This window comes from Centropristis striata, chromosome 9 (assembly GCF_030273125.1).
Source record: "Centropristis striata isolate RG_2023a ecotype Rhode Island chromosome 9, C.striata_1.0, whole genome shotgun sequence".
Taxonomy (NCBI): Eukaryota; Metazoa; Chordata; class Actinopteri; order Perciformes; family Serranidae; genus Centropristis; species Centropristis striata.
In genome coordinates, this window is record NC_081525.1 from 6,665,469 (window position 1) to 6,685,258 (window position 19,790).

Below are 19,790 nucleotides of genomic sequence, written 5' to 3' on the forward strand. Positions count from 1 at the left end.
TTGTTTGTGGGGTCAATGATGTGGCCGGTGGCAGCCTGCGCTTCTAGTAATAAATCAGCACTATCTGGGGGAATGATCATCTGCTTCTTGGCTTCTGTCAAAGACATTTTTCCTTGAGGTCCAGCTCCCACTGCAGCAATGGGTCCAGTCCCCTTTAGGTAGACCATCTTTTCCTTAGACACAGCCGGGACAGTTTTCTTCCCTTTTACCAGTTGGTCAAATGTTGGCTTGTCAAGGACTCCACATTCAAACAACTCCTGTGCGGAGACTGGCTTGCGGATTCCATCAAACATCAGTTTGGAAGAGTCTTTCCTCTCAGTAACTGGCAGAATTACAAGGCCTGTGTGAGACTCTGTCTTGCTTCTCCTCTTTAAAGTATCATAGCTGGTCTCACGTTCAGTGTCAGGATCAAGGTAACACTCTGGACTCTGGTTTAGAGCACGACTGAGATCCTCATCCAAAAGGTTCCGCTTTATAGCTGTATCTTTGGGGAGGAACACACTGAGATTTGGATCTACAATGCCCCCAGCAGACTCCTGGGCCTGCAGCAGCCGTAGTCCAGTCTTCCTGTCAATTAGTCCTTTCTTCATGGCCTCAAACACTGAAAGAGGCTTGGCTGCACTGCGATCCTTGTAGCCCACAGCAGCGGCCTCTGCCGCCAATAATTTGTCTCGATCCCGAATATCAACCACTCCTCTGGAACAGGCCTCTTCTACTGTCAGCTTCTGATTGGTTGTTGGGTCAATTATGTGGCCGGTGGCAGCCTGGGCTTGTAGTAGTAAATCTGCACTATCTGGGGGAATGATCATCTGCTTCTTAGCTTCTGACAAAGACATTTTTCCTTGAGGTCCAGCTCCCACTGCAGCAATGGGTCCAGTCCCCTTTAGGTAGACCATCTTTTCCTTAGACACAGCCGGGACAGTTTTCTCCCCTTTCACCAGTTGATCAAATGTTGGCTTGTCAAGGACTCCACATTCAAACAACTCCTGTGCGGAGACTGGCTTGCGGATTCCATCAAACACGAGTTTGGAAGGGTCTTTTCTCTCAGTAACTGGTAGAATTATCAGGCCTGTGTGAGACTCCCTCTTGCTTCTCTTCTTTAATGTCCCATAGCTGGTCTCACGCTCAGTGTCAGGATCAAGGTAACACTCTGGACTCTGGTTTAGAGCACGACTGAGATCCTCATCCAAAAGGTTACGCTTTATAGCTGTATCTTTGGGGAGGAAGACACTCAGATCAGGATCTACAATGCCCCCAGCAGACTCCTGGGCCTGCAGCAGCCGTAGTCCAGTCTTCCTGTCAATTAGTCCTTTCTTCATGGCCTCAAACACTGAAAGAGGCTTGGCTGCACTGCGATCCTTGTAGCCCACAGCAGCAGCCTCTGCCGCCAATAATTTGTCTCGATCCCTAATATCAACCACTCCTCTGGAACAGGCCTCTTCTACTGTCAGCTTCTGATTGTTTGTGGGGTCAATGATGTGGCCAGTGGCAGCCTGCGCTTCTAGTAGTAAATCTGCACTATCTGGAGGCACGATCATCTGCTTCTTGGCTTCTGACAAAGACATTTTTCCTTGAGGTCCAGCTCCCACTGCAGCAATGGGTCCAGTCCCCTTTAGGTAGACCATCTTTTCCTTAGACACAGCTGGGACAGTTTTCTCCCCTTTCACCAGTTGATCAAATGTTGGCTTGTCAAGGACTCCACATTCAAACAACTCCTGTGCAGAGACTGGCTTTCGGATCCCATCAAACACGAGTTTGGAAGGGTCTTTCCTCTCAGTAACTGGCAGAATTACAAGGCCTGTGTGAGACTCCTTCTTGCTTCTCTTCTTTAAAGTATCATAGCTGGTTTCACGCTCAGTGTCAGGATCAAGGTAACACTCTGGACTCTGGTTTAGAGCACGACTGAGTTCCTCATCCAAAAGGTTACGCTTTATAGCTGTATCTTTGGGGAGGAACACACTGAGATTTGGATCTACAATGCCCCCAGCAGACTCCTGGGCCTGCAGCAGGCGTAGTCCAGTCTTCCTGTCAATTAGTCCTTTCTTCATGGCCTCAAACACTGAAAGAGGCTTGGCTGCACTGCGATCTTTGTAGCCCACAGCAGCGGCCTCTGCTGCCAATAATCTGTCTCGGTCCCTAATATCAACCACTCCCTTGGCACATGCCTCATCTACTGTCAGTTTCTGATTAGCTGTGGGGTCAATGATGTGGCCTGTGGCAGCCTGGGCTTCAAGTAGTAAGTCTGCACTATCTGGGGGCATGATCATCTGCTTCTTGGCTTCTGTCATAGACATTTTCCCTGAACGTCCTGCTACCACCCCAGCAATGGGTCCAGTTCCCTTTAGGTAGACCATCTTTTCTGTAGACACAGCAGGGACAGTTTTCTCCCCTTTCACCAGTTGGTCAAAGGTTGGCTTGTCAAGGACTCCACATTCAAACAACTCCTGTGCTGAGACTGGCTTGCGGATTCCATCAAACATCAGTTTGGAAGGGTCTTTCCTCTCAGTAATGGGCAGAAGTGTCAGGCCAGTGTGAGATTCTGTTTTGCTTTTCTTCTTTAAAGTCTCATAGCTGACATTGCGCTCTGTGTCTGGATCAAGGTAACACGTGGGCCTCTGGTTTAGAGCATAATTGAGGTCTTCATCCAAAAGGTTCCGCTTTATAGCTGTATCTTTGGGGAGGAACACACTGAGAATTGGATCTAGAATTCCCCCAGCAGACTCCTGGGCCTGCAGCAGACGTAGTGCAGTTTTCCTGTCAACCAATCCCTTCTTCATTGCCTCAAAAACTGAAAGAGGCTTTCCTGTGCTTGGATCTCGGTAGCCCACAGCAGCAGCTTCTGCTGCTAACAGTCTATCTCGATCCCTATTGTCCACCACTCCTCTGGCACAAGCTTCCTCTACTGTCAGCTTCTGATTGTTTGTGGGATCAATGATGTGGCCTGTGGCAGCCTGGGCATCAAGTAGCAAATCAGCACTTTCTGGGGTCATGAGCATCTGTTTTTTGGCTTCTGCAAGAGCCATTTTCCCTAATGGTCCAGCTGCGACGCCAGCAATTGATCCCATCCCCTTCAGAGGGACCTTCTTTTCCTCAGACACCTCAGGGACAGTCTTCTCGCCCTTCATTAGTTGGTTAAATGTTTGTTTGTCCAGGACCCCACAATCGAGCAACCCCTTTGCTGTAACTGGCTTACGAACACCATCAAAGATCAGTTTGGAAGGGTCTAATTTCTCAGTGATTGGCAAAAGTAGCAGACCTGTGTGAGGCTCTGTCTTGCATCTTTTCTTCAATGCTCCATAGCTGGCATCACGCTCAGTTTCTGGGTCTAGGTAACACTCAGGACTCTGTTTTAGAGCTTGACGGAGGTTTTCATCCAAAAGTTTACGCTTGATGGCTGTATCTTTGGGTAGAAACACACTAAGATTTGGATCTAGAATGCCTCCCACAGCCTCCTGAGCCTGCAGTAGACGTACTCCAGTCTTCTTGTCAATTAGATCCTTCTTCATAGCCTCAAACACTGAAAGGGGCTTGGCTGAACTTGAATCCTTGTATCCCACAGCCGCAGCCTCTGCTGCCAATAATTTGTCTCGATCCCTAATGTCCACCACCCCTTTGGCACATGCCTCTTCTACGGTCAGCTTCTGATTAGCTTTAGGGTCAATTATGTGGCCTGTGGCAGCCTGGGCTTCCAATAGCAAATCTGCACTATCGTCAGGCAGAAGCATTTGCTTCTTGGCTTCTGTCAAAGACATTTTGCCCTTACTTCCAACTAAAACCCCAGCAATGGGCCCAGTTCCCTTAAGATTAACATTTTTGTCTTCAGATACTTCTGGGACAGTTTTCTTTCCCCTTTCTAGATCTTTAAATGTTGGCTTGTCCAGGACAGCACAATCAAGCAGCTGCTTGGCTGTGACAGGTTTCCGAACACCGTCAAAGACAAGTTTGGAGGGGTCTACCTTCTCAGGAATAGGGAGAAGCAGAAGGCCTGTGTGTGGCTCTACCTTACATTTCCTCTTCATTGACATGTAGGTTACACCCTCCTCACTTTCTGGGTCCAGGTAGAGCTCAGGTCTCTTATTCAGAGCACGACATACGCTATCATTAATTAGATCACGCTCAATGGCTGTGTCTTTGGGAAGGAACACACTGAGTACGGGATCAAGAATGCCCCCAACAGACTCTTGGGCTTGTAGCAGACGCAGTGTTGTGTCCTTGTCAATCATTCCTTTCTCCATCGCCTGAAATACTGAAAGGGGTTTGCTACTGCCGGGACCACGATATCCTACAGCTGCAGCTTCTGCAGCTAGCAACCTGTCTCTGTCCTCTTCATCAACCACACCTTGATCACATGCTTCTTCAACTGTCAATTTCTGATTAGTTCTGGGGTCAATTATGTGGCCTGTGGCAGCCTGAGCATCCAGTAGCAAGTCAACGCTATCTGGTGGCAGCAGATTTTCTTTCTTGGCTTCGGTGAAAGTCATTTTGGTTAGGGGTCCACTCGTAGACCCTGGACCTTTAGGACCTCCAATTACCACCCCAGCTATTGGACCTGTTCCTTTAAGACTCACTTTTTTGTCAACAGACACATCAGGGACAGTCTTCTGCCCTTTCACAAGCTGGCTGAATGTTGGTTTGTCCAAAACACCACAGTCAAGCAACTGGTCTGCTGTGACTGGCTTACGGACTCCATCAAAAACCAAAGTGGATGGATCCAAGGTTGGAGGCTCTCTAGCTCTTGACAACTCAGTTTCCATGGTTTTTCTGACAACACTCATCTCTTGCGCCTCTTTTTGCAATGCTGACAGCTTGCTTTTATACGTCTCTTCAAGCTCTCTGAGTTCCCTCATCAGCCTCTCTATCTCATTTTTCAAAGAGTTCTTTTCCCTTTCCAGACGTTCCTTGTCCGAGTCATACTGCCTAATTGTACTCTGCTTGTTATCACACTGGTCCTTCCAGTAACTTGAATCCCTCTTCATCCTCTCATATTCCTCCTGTAGACGTTGCTTATTGCGAAGATCAGAGTCTTGGGACAATTTAATGCGACTGAGTTCCTCCTCCAGTCTTTGACAGCGATCTCTGTCCTTTTGTGACAATTGCAGTTTGAGCAGAAGATCATCTCTCTCACTCACAATCTCAGAGTACTGGGACTGAAGAGACTGCATTGTGGCTGTTGTCTGTGGAAAAAAAAGAGTGGGAAGAGGCAGAGAAAGAGAAGAGGGACAATTAGTCAATTTAAAAATATATTGATAAACTGTATATCAAGAACTGTACATTTCTTTTTTCCATTTTACATCACAGTATACAAGCAAACTACAATGACAGGTTTGGAGCTACATAAAAATTAAATCAGAAATGATCATGCTCCTATCAAAATTAACTACATGACTACACTTCTAAATTTGTAATGATTGTTAACCTCAAAGGTCAACTTTTTAAACTATCAGGGAGGACAGCATACTTGCACATACTTGCTCTATTAATTTTTTAAAAGCAGAATACTGAAAGCAGTTCCAATATTTTGGATCACAGCTTAATTAAAAACAACAGATTTAATGTTTCTGTTCTTGCTGTAGCTCGTGATTTTTTTTCGGCATCTGTATTAATTTAAAAATGTGACAAAATAGACTAAACCAAAAAAAATGCCACAATGCGAAATGTATTCAAATTCAACATGAACTGTTATCAATACAAATATAGTCAAAAAACACAAATGGCAAGTATGTGTGTCCCGCCAGAATATAATTCGCTTTGGTAAATTATCAATATATTGTGCAGACCAATTCCATTCAGAGAAACATGAAAACAGAGACAATGTCTTGCAAGACTGGGAAGCAATAGTATATAATGAATGGCATTCTAGTAGTCATTATCCAGTAGAAAATGCTGAAAATATTTTAATTTAATTTAATTAATTTAATTTATGGATTTTTATTGTGAGATTTACCTTCCCAATCCTGAAGACAAACTACTTCGACATTACATTGGTTCTGGCAACTTAAATAAAAAAATAAGACGACTACTTATACTGGTTCTACAAGTTTGCAAAATGTGTTACCATCAACATGCTACAATTAAACAATAAACAAAAACAGGGAATTGGCAGGGAAAGCAAAAAAGCACAGGATTGAACATGGCAGGCAGAGAGGCAAAGATTGACATGCAAGCTTATTTAAACACATAGTCATATGTGTTCAAATCAGAGTTACCAGGAGGCATCTACTGGGAACTAAAGCTGCTTCAGCATGCAAGCAAAAGTTTTGCTATAGACACTAATATCTACTTGACTGATCCGAATAAGGACTCTGATTTGGAAAGATAAGAGTAGTCCAGGACTAAGTGCCAAACTTCCATGTACCTCGATGGCCTGCTTTTGTATTTGCTCAGTCTCCAGCTTGAGTTTGTCCCTCTCTGAGGAGAGCTCTGATACCAGGCTGCGGCAATCTACACTGCTGCGTTCACTGGCCTTCAGCTGCAGCTCCAGGGCGGTAATCTGGGAGGAGAGCTCATCATCACGTCCCTGTTGGGATCGCAGGAGTTCCTCTTTATCTTGTCGTGTTGCCCTCAGTTCCTCCTCCATCCTCAGCCTCTCTTTAGTCTGGGTTTCTGTCATCTCCTTCAGCCTTTCAAGCTCCACAGACCACTCATTCAGTGCCTTACTCTTCTCCTCTATGGTCTTATACAGGCTCTCATTCCTGAGGTTTGCCTCTTTCACTCTGGCCTGCTCCTGGAGCATTTGCTGCTGCAGGGCCTTCATCTCAGCGCTCAGCTGTGACGTGCGCTCTGCAGAGGTTTTATTTTGTTTCAAGCTTTTCTCCAGCTCCTCCTGCAACCTAAGTCGCTCCTCTCCGCCTCTCTTTTCTGACATGCTGGCTTGTTCTTGGCTTTTGCGTAGAGCGGTGATGGTGCTGCTGCACTCTGTCATGGCCATGGTGGTGTTTTCAAGCTCTTTCTCTACCTGCCTTCTTTTGGAAATCTCCTCTTGGTTAGCCATCTTCAGGTCCTTCACTTGGCTCTCCAGCCCAACTCTTGCATCCTGAAGTTCCTTCATGCGTCCCTGTAAGTTGGTCATGTTCTTTTCTATAATGCTCCGCTCCCTGCTCTCCCTCTCCAGCTCCTTCTGCAACCTAAGACGCTCTTCTCCTCCTTTTTTTTCTGACATGCTGGCATGTTCTTGGCTCTGGCGTAAAGCAGTGACGGTGGTGCTGTACTCTGTCATGGCCATGGTGGTCTTTTCCAGCTCTTTTTCTACCTGTCTTCTTCTCGACAACTCCTCTTGGTTAGCCTTCTTGAGGTTCTCCACTTTGCTCTCCAGCCCAACTCTCGCATCCTGAAGTTCTTTCATTTGTCCCTGTAAACTGGTCATGTTCTTTTCTATAATGCTCCGCTCCCTGCTCTCCCTCTCCAGCTCCTTCTGCAACCTAAGACGCTCTTCTCCTCCTTTTTTTTCTGACATGCTGGCATGTTCTTGGCTCTGGCGTAAAGCAGTGACAGTGGTGCTGTACTCTGTCATGGCCATGGTGGTCTTTTCCAGCTCTTTTTCTACCTGTCTTCTTCTCGACAACTCTTCTTGGTTAGCCTTCTTGAGGTTCTCCACTTTGCTCTCCAGCCCAACTCTCGCATCCTGAAGTTCTTTCATTTGTCCCTGTAAACTGGTCATGTTCTTTTCTATAATGCTCCGCTCCCTGTTCTCCCTCTCCAGCTCCTCCTGCAACCTAAGACGCTCTTCTCCTCCTCTCTTTTCTGACATGCTGGCTTGTTCTTGGCTCTGGCGTAAAGCGGTGACAGTGGTGCTGTATTCTTTTATTGTCATTGTGGTCTTTTCCAGCTCTTTTTCTACCTGTCTTCTCCTTGACATTTCCTCTTGGTTAGCTTTCCTGAGGTTCTCCACTTGGCTCTCCAGCCCAACTCTGGCACCCTGAAGTTCCTCCATGTGTCCCTGTAACCTGCTCATCTTCTCTTCTATTACACGTCGCTCTCTATTCTCTCTCTCCAGCTCCTCCTGCAACCTAAGACGCTCTTCTCCTCCTCTCTTTTCTGACATGCTGGCATGTTCTTGGCTCTGACGTAGAGCGGTGACAGTGGTGCTGTACTCTTTTATTGCCATTGTGGTCTTTTCCAGCTCCTTTTCTACCTGTCTCCTCCTTGACATTTCCTCTTGGTTAGCCTTCTTGAGGTTCTCCACTTGGCTCTCCAGCCCAACTCTCGCGTCCTGCAGTTCCTCCATGCGTCCCTGTAACCTGCTCATGTTCTCTTCTATTACACGTCGCTCTCTATTCTCTCTCTCCAGCTCCTCCTGCAACCTAAGACGCTCTTCTCCTCCTCTCTTTTCTGACATGCTGGCATGTTCTTGGGTCTGGCGTAGAGCGGTGACAGTGGTGCTGTACTCTGTAATGGCCCTGGTGGTGTTTTCTAGCTCTTTTTCTACCTGCTTTCTTTTTGATACCTCTTCTTGGTTAGCCTTCCTCAGATTCTGCACTTGGCTCTCCAGCCCATCTCTCACTTCCAGGAGGTCATTCATGCGACCCTGTAACCTGCTCATGTTCTCTTCTATTCTGCTTCGCTCCCTGCTCTCCCTGTCCAGCTCCAAACGCATCTTCTGAAGCTCCTCCTTGCAATCCCCAAGCTGGTTTGCAGTCTTTGATGAACTGGTTAGCTTCACCTGCATCTGGGCAAGACTTTGTTCGAGAACATCCTTCCCTTCCTCTATAGTTCTCCTCCTGCGAGTCTCCTCCTCCAGGCTGTGTGTAATATAAGTCAGCTCCTCACTCTTTTCCTGCAGACTCTTCATGACTTCAGCCAGATCCTCTTCAAACCTGTTGCCTTCCTCGCCTCTCTGCCTGATCAGCACCTCCACCTGACTTTCCAGTTCTCTCCTCCGGCGCCCTTCCTCTGTGATGATGGCACGCTGACTGTAGGCTTCTTCTTCTGCTCTATTCAGTTGTTCCTCTGTCTGGCTCATGGACATCCTGAGCCTCCTGAGCTCGTCCTCCAGATTCCTCCTCTCTGCCTCCATCCTGTCATACTGCAGCTGGAGATCAGATGTGTCCTCCTCCCTTTGGGCTGCCAGCCTCTGGATGTCTGTGTGGCTGACTTGGAGCTGGGATTCGTAGCTGAGCTTTATGTTATTGATCTCCATACTGCATTGGCTCCTTACCTTTGACAACTCCTTCTGTAGCTCCTTGATCCTTGCTGCCATCTCAGCCAGCTGCCGCCGCAGCTGTTCGAGCTCGTGGTCCTTAGTGGCCTCACTTTTCTCCACCTCCATCTTCGACCTGCTGACCGTCTCCAGCTCCTTCTGCCTCTTCTTCAGCACCAAGTCGTACTCTTCCTGCTGCGTGGTGTAGCGCTCCTCTGCCAGCCTCCTCTTCCTCTTTTCTTCATCAAGCAAGTAGTTGAGACGTCCCACCTCATCACTGAGGTCTGACAGCTGGCTCTGAGTCTTGTCCACGGTGTCCATGGCTGCACTGTTCTGCAGCGCAGTGCTTGACTTCACCTCCTCCATCGTCAGCAGCTGGTCCTGCGCAGTGGACAACTCCAGCTTGAAACGGGCAACAGCGTCTTCCAGGGATTTGTTTTTGGCATTGCGCTCTTGCATGCTCTCCCTCAGAAGCCGAAGTTCTTCCTCTAACAGGTCAATCCTGGTGTTACGAATCTGAAAACAAGACAAAGCGAAGATGATTGCAGGGAAAATGTAATAAAATGTAATCAATTAAAAACACGGCATCTAATTTAGGTTAATTTAATCTTCTTAATCTTTTTAATCTTTATCGAGTAAATGTGCCAAACTGCAAAATTTTTATTCTTCTTCAGAAAGCAAAACTATTCAGTAAGACACAGCAAAATCAACAATTTGCTTAAAAAAATATAAAGCAAGAACAAATATTCAAAGAACTTCAAAATATCCATACCTTGAGCTGTTCCATGTTTTTCTGCAGCTCTCCCAGGAATTTGTAGTAGTCACCAGAGTGTGCGAGCAGCTCCATGTAACGGGTTTGCAGCTGTGTAGCCTGAAACAAAGTCATATTTATGCATTAATTTAGACATAAAGACACTTAACTTCATTTAGACATTTAAATGTCAATATTCCCTCCTTTAACATAAATTAACAATAAGGGGAAAACATTTTCAGATACTAGTGGGTGCCTAAAAGTTGCTTCAGTGTTTAAATCAGAGGTAATTTTTCTAGTTTGGTTTAATTACTTCCAGATTCAGATCCATCGACGGAGACTTCAGCATTGTACGTTTGAGAGGGATGTTGAGTAAAGTCTCTAAACCCGAGGTGTAAGAGGCCAGGTCTGTTTCGTAGTCCTGCAAAACAAACATGGTCATGAAATTAAGTATTTTCATGAGTTTGAAGTTTGTATGTTATGCAGGCGTCTGTACCTTGATAGAATTCACACAGGTCTCATTTTCCCTCAGCACATTGTCGACTGTCTCCCTCTTCGCTTTGATTTCTGAGTTCAGGGACTTGAGGAGAGAATGATATAAAAGATGTCAGACAAAATAAAAAACACAGTGAGAAAGTTAATAAATAGCAGTTAAGGCCTGAGCAGGAGACCTTCTGGTTGTTGATGTGGTCTGACAGTTCTTGGATGCTCTCTATCTTGGTGGCCTGCATGGTGTCTTGTTTCTTCCGTGTGTCACCAATCCAGTCAATCAGGGAGGTGCTGGTTTGCTTGTAGTGCTGCAGCTGCGGCTGATACACCTCCAAGTCCTGGAGTCTGAGCGAGAAAGATAACAAAAAGAAAAATCACAAAACTAACTCTAATCTAGGGGCACGGTGGCGCAGTTGGTAGCGCTCTCGCCTCACAGCTAGAAGGTCCTGGGTTCGATTCGGGGCGCCTGATGGGAGGTAGAGGAACCAGTGGGAATAACATGATCCTTCTACGCGCTACGTCCTACCGGGGAAACTCCCCCTGTCAGGTGATAAGAAGCGGTCTGCTAACTCCTCATGTCTCGGAGGAAGCATGAGTCCAGTTCAGGGCTCTCCCCAGGCCGACAGGGACAAGGTGGCGCCCAGGATCATGATATAAATGGGTTACAAAATCGTGGGATAAAAAAATAAAAATGAAAAAAACTAACTCTAATCTGACGTACAATGCTATAAAAGGGTTGTGTTGTGTCAAGGTGTGTAATAAATGGTTATTTTCATTATAGACTGCAGATCAATAATAACATAAAAAGTGAGGGGGAAAAACCCTCACATGCTCCCGCAGGTTCTCAAGGTGCAGCCTTAAAATTCTTTTACTCAATCAGCAAACCGAAATCTGACGGTTTTCACTTGAATATTTATAGAATAAAGAGATACTGAAGTTTCTCAGTTTTGGTGTTATAGTCAGTTGTTGAAAACATGGGCTGAATGTCATTAATTGTACCAAAAAAATAATATTAAGGATAAATGTGGCATTAATTAATTGATCAAATTTAACATAAATTGATTTTTTTTTTTTTATTTGCTTCCTTCTGATGTCAATCAACCAAAAGGCAAAAAGTGGATGGCACAATTGCAAGATGAAGAAGTAATTTAGCGTCTGCTAAATGACATGTAATGTAATGTAATTAATGAAGAAATGTTGTTAAAAAAATGAATGCAAAAATAAATTTGTGGCAATAAGTTTGGGGCAATAAATCGGAAGGAAAATGGAAAAAATGAAGAAAAAAAAACAGGAAAATAACTAATAAATAACTAAATTTAAAAATGAATAAATGCATTTAAAAATAAATTGAATTTAATAAAAAATAAATGGATTGATGTTTAAGTTTATTGAGTTGAATATATAAAACAGGTTCGTGACACTAGTATTGTTACTGTACAATTATTATTATTATTAACTAAATAATTTGGGGAATCATTAAAAAGTTATATTGAAAAAAGGGAGCAAATTTAAATAGAAAAATAAATGTTGCCATCTTAATCCATTCATTGAAGCCTACAATATCTTTCTGGCACACTTAATGACGTATTGATTTATTTCAGCTTGCAAAATAGACACAAAAAGAGAGAGCGAGAGAAACATACCTGGTGTCAATCTGCCCTTCGATTCGTCTCCAGCGGTCCGACAGCAGGTTCACCTGGTCGTTGTATTTGGACAGCATTATGTCACACCTGTGGAACTGCCCACCCACCTGGCTGTTCCAGTGGCTGGCGTTGGCCAACGCCGCCTCCATGGAGGCCAGAACTGACCTCTTTTGATCCAGCTCTGCTTTGATGTTCTAAACATTAGAAACACACAAGAAACACCAGTCAAATGTGAATCATTGCAACAAAGTGAGACTCTCAAGCTTTCTCACAACAGTTATTCTTGTCTAAAGTGATGGGTGACCACTGAGCAATAATATGCACTGGTATTCTGCCCCGGTCTGCCAGGAAAGAGACAAGAGTGGTGCAAGAAAAAAGGCTGGACTACTTACTTGTTCAATCAAAAATAAAACATGAACTGAAACTCCATTATCTTGCAATGATTTCTGTAATAAAAGCAAAATAGTTACCTTCAGGGTCAACATGTAGTCCTCCACTTCACTGGGCGACAGAGAGGTGGTCTCTTTCTCTGTCAGCCTGGCTTCATGAACTTTCACTATGTCTTCAGCTTGAGCCACGCTTGCCAGCATGTCCCTCAGAGCCTGCAGCCTGATGGAGATGGATGAATGATGGAGAAAGTCATTCCAGGAAAACGTGACGGAATGCATTTAATTTGTTGACGTATGTGAGATCAGTAGCTACAGTCGGGTAAAGTAAAGTTTACAAGAGGGTGCTTTCAGGTTGTTTTCAGTTATGTCACGATTATGATGCATAATTAAATGTTGGGCACATTCTGATAAATCTATATACATTTGGAAAAGAAAGAAAAGACATTGGATAAACCTGCATGCAGCGGGTATCAGAAAATTTAAACTCATATCGGATCCATATAAAATTAGGAAAAGTGAGTTTTCCACCTCTTACTATATTGTGATATAAAGGAAAATGACAAGAGTCTTAGGGATGATTTTAACTATTTTGTGTAGAGTTGAATCTACAACATCAATCCAAAGTAGTGTTGAAAGACTGCTGTCTTGTTGCTACTTGGGTGGGTAAATGTTACTAAATTTTACTCTATAATTGTCTACCTAACTCTCTCGCAAAGGTCTAGTGAAACACTGTTAAAAAAACCTGATGATTTCTAAAAATCTCACAGTCTAAAAGTCACAGCTGACTGTAATTACAAAGCAATACTGAAGTGTTTTCTCTTAGTTTTTATTTTTTATTTTTCCTCTTTCCCTATGATCAGAGCTCCGGGCATCACATGACTTGTTTTGTTTACACCACCATATTGGCAAAATGAACGGCACCAATGTTGATTTCAAGAAGTCAGTCATTTGCAAGGCAATTGCTTTCCTGCCAATATGGCGGTGTTTTGATTTTGAGTGATTGGGTGACGTCAACTACCTGAGCTCTAGATTTCCGGGATTTAAGAGTAGTCCTTGAGAACTCAGTTTTAATCTGCGTTCATCTTTGATATGATTTTGTTTTCATGAAATTTAATCTCAGTTCTTTGTTGCTAAAAAGATCTTTATCCCAAATGAGACTTTGTGAACAATCAAAGCTTTCAAAACAGAAGTTACCGCTTCAGGTAAGATGATGAGACGCTCTCCAAACCACCCAGTCTCTCGTTGATGATGTCAATCTCACTACGGAGGAACTGGGCTTTATCTGCGTCATTCATGCCCCCCAGTTCCTTCAAGATGTGATCCCTCAGACGTAAGTACTCTTCGCGCATCAGGTCGATGTCACGCTGCACCGTCTGCACAAAAACATACACAAATGAACGTGTTGCAATGAGGAAGTATCTGGAATAAGTTTAGTTTTTTAATACTTTTCTTTTCGTTTTTCTTGTGTCTACCTCTAACTGAGTGATTTTGAGGCCGCAGTCTTGGATACCGTCGTCTCCCAGGCAGATGTGAACATGCTGACTCAGCGAGCCCTCTGCAGCCTCCAGCCTGAGTCTGAGGGCATGCAGCTCAGATAAGCTGCGGGAGGATGAGGAGGAGGAGGAGGAGAAGGAAGAGGAGGTTGAGGATACCTTCGCCTTCTTCAACGGCTCCGTCTTGACCACTTTTACTTTCACTTTCTTTACCTCCGTTCTGCGTCTTTCTTCTTCAAGCCTACTGGCCTCCTCTGCACGCCTCCTTTCGTCTTCAAGCCTCCTGGCCTCCTCTGCACGCCTCCTTTCGTCTTCAAGCCTCCTGGCCTCCTCTGCACGCCTCCTTTCGTCTTCAAGCCTCCTGGCCTCCTCTGCACGCCTCCTTTCGTCTTCAAGCCTCCTGGCCTCCTCTGCACGCCTCCTTTCGTCTTCAAGCCTCCTGGCCTCTGCACGTCTCCTTTCTTCCTCAAGCCTCCTGGCCTCCTCCTCACGCATCCTGGCCTCCTCTGCACGCCTCATGTTTTCCTCTTCAATCCTCCTGATCTCCATGTCATCTTGCTGCTGTATTATGAAGAACTGCTGTGGCTGCGCAACATGCTGAATTTCTATATGGCCCTGCTGAGCAACTGTGAGCAGAAATATAATTAATTATAATTAACACGGTTATTTTTGCAATTCATTTGAGAATTAAGTTCCAGATTGTAGTGGGCAAAGTTTAACAGATAAAGTAAAGATACTAGAAAAAAACTGGCAGACATTTTTAAAAGAAATCTGAATGGAAATCTGAATGGAAATGGTCTCAGTGGTTATACGGGTATCCTCAAGTCTCTGCTTTACAGACAATGGCCCTCATTTATCAAACGAGCGCAAAAAAAGCGCAGATCTGAGCGTATATTTCGTCTCACGACAGGGTTCTCGTGTGATTTATCAAACGATCGTATCTCTCCAATCACAGCGTAAGACTGATCGGCTGTTGATAAATGTGGCAGCTCGAAACAAGCGTCATTTAAATACCGCGCCCTAATATATATAATATATATATAATATATACCCGATTCAGAAGGCTCGTCTCGAGAGTTTACAACACAGAAGGACGCAATACGGCCAAAAAGGGGATTTTTCCCCCCTAAAATATATATATATATAAACAAGTTCAGTGAATATTTTACATTTGGAGCCCAGACTTAAAAGTTTTAACAGCCTTTTGGTTGAAGGAGGTAAACAATGTTTAAAAGTAAGTTTTAATTCCAAAAGAAGAGGAATTTCTCAGAGGCAGAAAGTGAAACTCTGATGTCCAACAACTGCAACAGAACAAACGAACTGAGAGCAGACGTGAGATCTGATCGTACTGACCGCTCACGTCCAAATTGATAAATGCCGAGCCTTGTGGAAATGATCGTACGACCACCTTACGCCCACTTTCTGTCGTACGCTCGTTTGATAAATGAGGGCCAATGTCCATTATTACGACAAATTGCGATTAAACACAGCAATTTGTGCGATTTTATTGTATTGATAGCCCTGGAATAAGATTCATTTTTTAATACTGTATGCTTGTCTGCTTTTTTTTTCTTATCTCATGTTAAAACAACATATTTGTATTATTATTGGACTTTATGCTGAAATATTAGGTTCAGAACATAGAGCAGGTTCTCTGTTTTCTATGGAGATTGAGGAATTTGTTAAGGGTTTATTTGCAATGAAAGATATGGCATTTTTAACATTTCTGATTTTCTTCTCAAATATTTAATGCTGATGCAAACATTCAAGCTTTTAAACTTGTTTTTTTCTAAAAAATAAAGATGAAGAAATTGGGCAACATTGGTGATAAAGGGAAGGAACACGTGTAAATCATTCATATGAATTTCCAGTATATTAAAGGCATAGTTTATTATGTAATAATGAAATCAGTATTGACTGACCAAAATAATCGAATGTCTGTGCCAATAATGCAAGAATGCATAAATACAAAGTTTGTAGTGATTTGTGGATGAAATTATAGTTATAGTCATCTTGTGCTGCTTTTTATTGAAACATCTTTCTCTTATTATAATAAAATTATATGTTTTTACCTATAAGTTTATTTACATTAATTGATTTGTCTTCATGCAGAGGAGTGTGAGGATTATATATGTTTTTTGTAATACTGACTGTAAGTAGGCAGCTGCACCACCATCTGGTCATAGTGGGTCTGGGCTCCGGTGAACTGGTTCTCGATGCTCCTCTTGTCCTCGTCAGTAAACATCTGGGAGCCGTTGCTCGTCAGTCTGAACTCCTCGTAGCGAGTCTCCAGGCTCTTGATAAGCTGTCGGTACTCCTCAGGACGCATTTGGGAGAGCTGAACACACACACACACACACACAAACAAACATTATGTTTCACTCAAATAACATCAAAAACCAAAAGGTCAGCAAATGCAGTCAACTTAACCCTTTGATGCACAACATGGGTCTAAAGTGACCCGACAGAGTTTTTAATGTTCTATATCTTTGCAGTAAATTATTTTCATCATTCAGTATTCCAGGTTATCCTCAATTAGTTTGTTTTTGATCAACATACATCCTAATTTCATGTTTTCCTTTATTTTTTTAAAATAAAATCCCTTTTTGTGTCACTACTCTTCTAATGCACAACATGGGTCAAAAATGACCCATATCCAATTTTATAGCTAAGTAGTTGCTAAGCTAACAACTTAGCTAACTTCTTGGCTAAGTATTTAGCCAAGTAGCTTGCTAAGCTAAATACTTAGCTAACTTCTTGGCTAAGTATTTAGCTAAGTAGCTTGCTAAGCTAACTACTTAGCTAACTTTTTGGCTAAGTATTTAGCTAAGTAGCGTGCTAAGCTAACTACTTAGCTAACTTCTTGGCTATGTAGTTAGCTTAGCAAGCTACTTAGCCAAGTAGTTAGCTATGTAATAATACAAAAACGTTTTTTCTTCATAAAGTATGAGAGGCAAAATAGAAATAATGATCTGTTGTTATCAAAAACAAGATATTTAAAGAATACTTGGAATATTCAATCATAAAATAAGTTCATATCAAAAGTTAGAGCACAGAAACACACAGTAAGCATTAAATAACATGGGGAATGAATGCAGGTCATTTTTGACCCATGTTGTGCATTAGAAGGGGTGTCAATATGTTGTGCATCAAAGGGTTAAAGCCCTCTAATGCTCAAACTTTATGAATTTGTTTGTTTGTTTGTTCATCACTTGCCATGGTCATGGTGAGGGAGTTGATCTTTTTGATATCAATCATACAGTACTGCCAAGCGATCAGACTCTTGACGTTGATGTAGAGCTGACTCCAGATGGACAGGATGGCCTCATAGTACTGTTCATTCCTTTGCACGACACAGAGACACAATTTAAACTGTTATAACACAACAACAGGGTTTTTTTTTGTGTCTTCATCTCGGGGCAAAACAAACTTTTTCTGCATCTTACTTGCTGGCCAGACTGACGCAGAGTGGGTTCGGAGGTGGTACGATCAGGCACACAGAGGGCACCGACATGTCCAGTCCTCCGGGGCCTGTAACCTCCCACTTACTGCGCTGATTGTTGTCTTTCAGGATCGCCTCATTGTCCTTACAGATCACCTTCTGTGGAGCCCAATAAAAATGAATTTTGTCAGTCAATAAATTTAAATACAATGATTAGTAGTATAGAATTTGGTTTAAGTTTTAAAGATTGAAAAACAAGTGAAATTTAATTTAACCCTCTGAACTCCAAGCTCGGAGTGTTGTTTTTTTTTTAATCCTGTAACATTTTACTCACTGTGGCCTCATTATTTTACTGCAGAGAAACAGTACAATCATGGCTTGAAATAGGGTGAACTCAAAAAAATACTTCTGCCCAGGTATAATAAGTGTGTCACGAGTGTTGGAAGAAAGGGTTTATAACCTCTCTTGTCCTCTCCTCCCTGCTCTGTGTAAACAGCCTGCAGTTCAGTTCAAGTTTCACTACATTTTTGTCACGTAATTGTTGGTCACAGTGGAGTTATTTATGGCTTCCCTTTTGCATTGACAAGCACAGAATTTAATGTTTTCTGGTTAGTGCAAATGGTTTATTTTTGGTGCATTTTGAAGTGATTATGATAAAATGTTACTATTTTAGGGTTAGATTTTGTTACTTTTCCTGATAGAAGCATTCGTACCACATGATTCATGCAAGGAACGTCAGAAAAAATCCTACTTTTCTTGTCTTTTTTTCATTTTCTGACTGTGATGATTCGTGCAGCTTTTGCAACTTTCCTTCAAAAATGTGCCTTTCTTTGGTGAAAATAAGGTTGAATAACAATATCCTTCAAGATTATATTATAACATGAATCTGAATTTATTACCAATACCGTGTATATGTTGTTTGATGTACAAAAAACTGACCTGGTCTTGTTTGAAGTCACACAGAGCCTTGACGATGATGGGGCTGCTGCTCTTCTCTTCAGGGTTTCTGGGCTTCAGCCTCACAATGTTCTTTGACTGGCTGACCAGATGGTTGACCTGCCTCTTGTTTTCCTTAATCTTCTCTTTTTCCCTCTGGAGATTAAACAAAACAAGATCAGTAACTATAATAATGCTGTATAAAATAAAAAATAAATAAATAAAAAAAAAAGCTGTTGTACCTCCAGTCCCCTGAGGAGCTCCAACAGGTTTTCCAGTGAAGTGTCCTTGTCGCAGGTGAACTTCCTACGGACCGTCTCATGTTCCTTCTGCAGGATGCTGTACGTCTCATTGGCCTCTTTGAAGAACTAAGATATATAAAAAGGATAGTTAGGAACACATTTTTACGGCTTCCACAATGTTATTTAGTGGAAAAATGAATCTTATCTTATTTCTTATCAGAAAAAAATTATTGCACTTTCATGAAATACAATATAAGCCTTTAGGGAGGCAAAGAAGAGGGCCTGTATCAAACAGCAAAGGAGTGTGTCATATGCATAAAAATAGATATTTTAAGACTGGTTTGGGGTGATGACAGTGTTAATGTAGACTGTAAATAATAATGTGGTACCCCTAAGGCAGGGGTGTCAAACTCAAATACACAATGGGCCAAAATTTAAAACTTGAATAAAATCGCAGGCCAACATTGAACAAATAAACCTTTTAATATATACCAAACATGTTTTGCTTTAACATTAAATATGGAACCAGCAATCTATAAACATACAATATATAACTAAATAGTGCAGACATGCAAAATCAAATTTCAAATAAAAAACACATCAATGTCATTCATTTATTAAATGAAAAATAAATAAAAATCGTATGCCTCTTTTCTATTTGCATCCTTCTGATTTAAATATCAAAATAAACTTTTTCAACAGGTTAATAAATTCTGCCTTTCTTTTCGCCATTTTTGGGAAGGGGTAGCTCGGAGACAGCTCTAGCTTGAGGTTGCTATGACGACTGTCACAGAGGAGCGTTTCTGGGTCCTGTCCTGATTGACGCGCCAAAACAACAGCAGGGCATTGTGGGATTTGTAGTATTATCTGTAAATGCGTCGTATAATACCGGCGGGTCAGCTTTTATAGTACAATAATAAGATAATAATTTGGTATTGCCTCGCGGGCCAAATAGAATTACACTGCGGGCCAAATTTGGCCCGCGGGCAGAGTTTGACACCCCTGCCCTAAGGTAATCAAAAGGAAGAACAAACATATATGTTTCCAGCTGCAGAATTGTTTTAATGCAGATTGCAAAAATTAACTTGTTGGAAAATGTAAAAGTCCACCCATTGTGTTTTTATGTGTGTTTTCAAGTTAGGAGTCTACTAAAATGTTTGATCATCACATGGAAACATGGAAAAAAGAAATAGTGGCATAAAGCAGAGGTGTGTAAATATCTGGCTGAAACTAGCTTACAATTACATTTTTAAGACTTTTTTTGTTTGT

General features: G+C 42.6%; 1 protein-coding gene across 1 annotated transcript in view; it reads right to left on the minus strand.

The window, feature by feature from the left end:
• LOC131977805 (desmoplakin-B) overlaps positions 1 to 19,790 on the minus strand; it is a 37,542-nt gene that overhangs the window by 5,933 nt on the left and 11,819 nt on the right. The window contains exons 10-26 of the mRNA XM_059341248.1: positions 18,522 to 18,647; positions 18,283 to 18,435; positions 17,348 to 17,502; positions 17,118 to 17,244; positions 16,049 to 16,239; positions 13,881 to 14,121; positions 13,603 to 13,781; positions 12,490 to 12,628; positions 12,020 to 12,213; positions 10,559 to 10,721; positions 10,384 to 10,467; positions 10,201 to 10,308; positions 9,909 to 10,007; positions 8,301 to 9,652; positions 6,356 to 6,830; positions 4,668 to 5,174; positions 4,550 to 4,555 (exon numbers count right to left, since the gene is read on the minus strand). Of these exons, the coding sequence (XP_059197231.1) occupies positions 4,550 to 4,555; positions 4,668 to 5,174; positions 6,356 to 6,830; positions 8,301 to 9,652; positions 9,909 to 10,007; positions 10,201 to 10,308; positions 10,384 to 10,467; positions 10,559 to 10,721; positions 12,020 to 12,213; positions 12,490 to 12,628; positions 13,603 to 13,781; positions 13,881 to 14,121; positions 16,049 to 16,239; positions 17,118 to 17,244; positions 17,348 to 17,502; positions 18,283 to 18,435; positions 18,522 to 18,647 (4,299 nt within the window). The remainder of the gene's footprint in view (positions 1 to 4,549; positions 4,556 to 4,667; positions 5,175 to 6,355; positions 6,831 to 8,300; positions 9,653 to 9,908; positions 10,008 to 10,200; positions 10,309 to 10,383; positions 10,468 to 10,558; positions 10,722 to 12,019; positions 12,214 to 12,489; positions 12,629 to 13,602; positions 13,782 to 13,880; positions 14,122 to 16,048; positions 16,240 to 17,117; positions 17,245 to 17,347; positions 17,503 to 18,282; positions 18,436 to 18,521; positions 18,648 to 19,790) is intronic.